At 51.2% G+C, this 5,248-nt stretch overlaps 1 protein-coding gene across 1 annotated transcript; it reads right to left on the bottom strand.

The window, feature by feature from the left end:
* Positions 1-499: 499 nt before the first annotated feature.
* Positions 500-4,235, bottom strand: LOC123930171 (cilia- and flagella-associated protein 251-like). Its single transcript, XM_045986427.1, has 3 exons — positions 4,102-4,235; positions 1,239-1,350; positions 500-1,002 (listed from the first exon to the last, which is right to left on the bottom strand). The coding sequence occupies exons 1-3, from the start codon at positions 4,131-4,133 to the stop codon at positions 907-909; spliced, it is 240 nt and encodes a 79-aa protein (XP_045842383.1). The 5' UTR covers positions 4,134-4,235; the 3' UTR covers positions 500-906.
* Between the last annotated feature and the right edge of the window lie 1,013 nt (positions 4,236-5,248).

The following is a 5,248-nucleotide window of genomic DNA, read 5'->3' as shown; positions in this document are numbered from 1 at the left end:
AGCAGGCTCCCCACTGAGCAGAGAGCCCGATGCAGAGCTCGATCCCAGGACCCCGGGATCATGACCTGAGCAGAAGCTCAGAGGCTTTAACCCACTGAGCCACACAGGCGCTGCTGTGCTCATGGATTGTTAAGAGGACAACTGCCCAAAGCAATCCCCAGATTCAATGCAAGCTCTAAAATGTCCCAGAGCGGTTTCTGGCAGCAACAGAAAAACTCGCTATGGCTGGTGGCTACCGTATCAGCTCAGCTTATAAAAGCTGTGAGGAAATTTTTTGTGGAGACCTAGAGGGACGGTGGGGGCCAGAAGGAGAGACACAGACATGAAGCTGCAGCGTGACATGTGCCCGGCTGAGCCCAGTCACCTGGGCCCTCTGACTGGGTTCTGGATCCTGCATCCAGGTGAGCACTTTGCACAGTGTCTGGTGCATCGTAGGGACCGAGCAGCCGTGTGGTGAGCGAAGGGTGCAAGGATGAGTACGACGACACAGAATGGAAGAGTAGACTTGGTGGGTGCCCTTGACACGTCGCTTCAAGCAAACTGAGACTAATAATTTCTGAGTCTCAGGAGCAGTTAAGAGCATGTCTAGAACAGGAAAGGCCGCTGGCCCGTGACTTCAGACAAATTATCTAGTACTTAACAGTAGCAGTCCATTGTATTTCTAAAGAACTCCTTCCCAGCACGTTTGCATGGACTGCGGGAGATACTTGCTGTAACAAACTTAGCAGAACCTGGCACATAATACATGCTCAGAACAATATTACTCACTATCAGGAAGATTAAAGTGAGATCAAGGACACGGCAGTGTTTTTTTACAAGCACTAGTGTACCATAACTGAACGCCAGTAAAACCGAAAGTAGGTTTGGACCTGGACTCGGTGTGACTGTAGACATAGCTTTACACACTCAAACTGAGCTCACCTGAACACCATACTCTTTGAGGAGGTTGAGGGTACATGCTGGGGTTTCCACGGCTGAGGTCCACCTCCAGATGCAAACTTCCTGCGAGTGACAGCAGATGGAGGAGAATGAGAAGGTTCCTGAAGGCTGTTGACAAACCCGACACCTCTCATGGTAGCCATGTAACTGTGGCTCGGGAACATGGCACCGAGAGCTATACCTCAGGAAGAGAACCCTCAACGGGGGGCCATGGGGTCCGGTCCTTCCCTGAGAGCATCACATCACCACGTGGCCCAAGCTGAGCCAGCCCACTGAGGCCGCCTCCACGTGCCCCATACCTGGATTTCAGCATCGGAGATGGTTGCCAGATATTTGGAATCCCGGGTGATGGCTGTGGCCCCGATGCCGTTGCCTTCTGGGCAGCTGTCAAATATTGTGTGCACAGGAATGCTGCAAAACAGGACCAGGGATCCCGATTTGAGGTCTGCCTTGCTCCCCGGAGGGACTCGTTTCAAAAGCTATGGAGGAAACAAATGTGCTCCATCCATACAACAGACTGCAATGCAGCCATACAGAGGAAGGAAGCACGGACCCCTGCTGTATCAGGGGTGGACCCTCATACATCACGTGAAGTAGAGAAGCCTGACACAAAGACCACACGTTGTTCGAGCTCATTGCTATGAAGCGTCCAGAATTAGAAAATCCACAGGGACGGACCGGCATGTCAGTGGTGTCAGAGGGAATGGTAGGGATGACTGATGGCTTTGGGGTTTTCTTTTGGGGTTTTGGAACTAGGGGCATCCAGCAGGCTCAGCTGGTGGACCATGTGACTCCTGACCTCGGGTTTATAGGTTCCAGCCCCACGTTGGGCAGAGAGATGACTTTAAAACAGCAGTTGGAACTAGAATCAAGCCGCGATGGCACAGCATTGTAAACACACTCAATGCCACTGACTCGCAGGCTTCACAGTGGCGAATTTTACCGTATGTGAATTTTATCTCATTTTAATAAATAATAGAACTAACTCAGCATTATGCAAGCATGCTGTTCATTCTCTTCATGAAGTCGACTGTCACCCACTATTGAGCGCTGATTCCGTGTCAGGCACGAAGGACAGGAAAAAAAAAAAAGATGCCTAGGACAATACCCCAGCTCTCAGGAAAACGAGCGCCCTCCCACCTAAGCTGGATCCCAAGACTCTGAGGTCATGACCTGAGCTGAAGGCAGAGGCTGAACCTGCTCAGTCACTCAGGCGCCCCAGCATATGGTAATTTCTTAGAGCGGCCCAAGGAAACTAAAACAGTGGGTATGATCAGCCTCTCTTTTTGTAGATGGGGAAAATCACTTCACTTCCTTGGGCCTCCAAGCTGCGTTAGTGTTAACCTCCCTCATCTACTCTGGGACATCGCCAAACCAAGTTTCTCAGCCTGAAGAGCCAAGAATTGTAAATGGGGAAATTCACGAAGGTAATATCACTCGACCAGGCCTCAAGGCAACAGGACGACCAGCCTCCCCAGACCGCTTCACCCTCTCCCGGCATCCCACCGCTGGCTTCTGCATGCCCAGACCGGTATTTCTCATTTGTTGTGGATATGCTACACTGAGTAGGGAAAAGGGAGCTTGCGCCACGGCTACCCTTGAAGGAGTCCCATATGATTATCAGGCACTAGGGCTCTTTGTCGGCCGCGGCAATCCACCGCCTGTCTTCACTGATGCAGAGGCAGGAGATCGCGTTAGTGTGGCCCTGCAGAAATGCAGAGAAAGTGCTCTGAAAGATTCAGGATGGCCAGAGAGGCTGGAGCCCCACAGAGAAAACTAAGCTCCTCTTCCAGGTTCATCGGGCTGAAAGTTCCACTCCGATGGCCTTCCCCTGGCATTTCTTCATAGCCAGTGGTTTTCTGATTTTCTCTCCCTCAAACCCCTAAAGTGTAAGCCACACTCCCCACAAGGACAGTGCTCCCTACAGATGTAGGCATGTGCCCAACTCTGAACCCAGGTGGGGAATAAATGTTGGGGTTCTGCCCCACCTCCAGCCCCCTTGAAGCCCTGCTGGCCTCATCTCCCTTAAACAGTGTCCACTCAGGCCACTGAGCAGATCTGGAGCAAAAGCCTCTTCGCTGGTCTCCCTGCTTTCATTCCCATCCCCCCACAATCCTTTCTCAGTAACTCAGGAACCTTCTGGAAACAAATAAGATGCTAGTGCTCCCTGCCAGGAAATAGTTCATTTCTTCCCTCCTTCCTCTCCCCTTGCTCACTCCATGTCAGTCATACCAGCCTTCTTTCTCGGCCCCATGGGCAGGCCTGCAAACCTGGAGCTCCCTGGGTCTGGACTGCTTCTCCCCAAACTGCCCCTGGTTCATCCTCCTCAGTGAGTCAGATCTCGGCACAAAGGGCATGTTTGCCAGCGCAACCCACTGAAGGGCCATCTCTCACTCCTGATCTCTCTCCTGCAGCAGCCCACATTTCCTTTGGAGTGCTTGTTGTAATTCATAATTGTGTATTTATGAGACTATAAGCTCCATGGGGGGCGGGGGGGGGAGCTAGATCTGTTTTGTTCATGACTACATGCCCAGAATCTGAAACAAAGAGTTTCTGGTAAATACCTATGGAATAAATGAATGGAGGAACGAATGGGTGGATGGATGGATCGTCAAAGCCACTCCCAGCCACCTGACTCTGCAGGAGGCTGGACAGCTGCCTGGCATGGTCCTTATTTCTCAGCCTGTCTGCCTGCTGCTCCTTCCTCACTCTGCAGATACAAACTACCCCCTCTCCCTCCCATCAGCACTGTGCTCAGTGCTGCACATTCAACTAAGCTCCAAGAAGGGCTGCTTGCTGGGCCTGTGTGTGTTTCTGGACATCTAGAGAGCAAATTCTGCACCTACGTGGCATGGATCCCTGTATATGACTAGGCTTTTGGGAAACCCTCTGTGATGTTTTTGACCTACGCATTGACTTAAGGAGGGTCCTTATTAAAATATATGTCAAATGCCCAAATAAATGCCCATATATTGGGCAGCTCAGTCGGTTAAGCGTCGGCCTTCAGCTAAGGCTTTGATCTCAGGGTCCTGGGATCCAGACCCACGTCAGGCTCCCCGCTGAGCAGGGGAGTCTGCTTCTCCCTACTGCTCTCTCTCGCTTGCTCTCTCCAAATAAATAAATAAATAAAATCTTAAAAAGCAACAACGAGAACTTGCATACCTGAAGGTGCTGCTGAGTATTCTTGAAGACATCGTCGATGACCACAGTGTGAGCACAGACGTACAGAAGGACTCGCTAGTGTTCACCTCGAATGTAGTAAACGGTAAGAGAACTGGTCCATCTGAAAGACCAAGTCATGGTCTGGAAGACAAAGGCAAGACCACCAAGACACTGAGTGTGCCGAACCCAGAACTGTGAAGCCAGGCACCCCTGGTGCAGTCTCTGGAGGGGAAGGATTTCACATCATCAGTCCAAAGTGAGGGAAATCACTTCAAGAACATCCTCAAGCACATGCTAGGGCCTGGAAGGCTCTCGAATCCATGATGCTGAGTGAAAGGGGCCACACGCAGTGCAGGGTCAGTCCAATCCATAGAGATGGAAAGGAGCCCAGTGGCTGCTGGGGGTCTGGGGAAGGTGGTCGGGGAGTGACGGCGAGAGGATATGGATTTCTTCTGTGGGGGATGAAAATGTTCTGGAATCAGACAGTGGTGACAGCCGCACAACCTTGTGAACATGCTAAAAAGCAATGGATGGTGCGCTTTAAAGGGGTCACTTTTATGAGGATGTGGAGAAATTGGAATCACTGGCACTCTTGGTGGGAATGTGAAATCGTGCAGCTGCTGTGGAAAACCCCAGGGAGAGCTCTCCAAACACTGAAAGCAGAATTAGCGTATCATGCAGCAATGACACTTCTGGGTACCTAGCTCAAAGAACTGGAAGCAGGGTCTCAAAGAGACAGTCACACGCCCATGTTTAGAGCAGCATACTTCACAGAAACCAGAAGGTAAAAGGACGCCAAGTGTCCCATGACGGATGAAGGGATGAACAACATGTGAGTGCTGTTCAGGCTTCCACAGGAAGGCAACCAACGCTCTACAACGTGGATGGACCTTGGGGACATCATGTAAGCGAAATCCACCAGTCACAAAATGACAAATACGGTAGGATTCCACGGACATGGTCCCAAGAGGAGTCAGATCCATAGAGACAGAAAGTGGAATGGTGGTTGCCAGGGGCAGGGCTTGGGAACGGGGAGTTGTTCAATGGGTAGGGAGTTTCCATCTCACGAGATGAGTTCCAGGTGTTGGTTGCACCACAGTGTGACTGTACCTACTACGACGCTGTACACTTCAAAATGGTGAAGATG

The sequence above is a fragment of the Meles meles genome, chromosome 18 (assembly GCF_922984935.1).
Source record: "Meles meles chromosome 18, mMelMel3.1 paternal haplotype, whole genome shotgun sequence".
Taxonomy (NCBI): domain Eukaryota; kingdom Metazoa; phylum Chordata; class Mammalia; order Carnivora; family Mustelidae; genus Meles; species Meles meles.
Note: the sequence above shows the minus strand (reverse complement) of the source record. Positions and strands in the feature narration are given on the sequence as shown.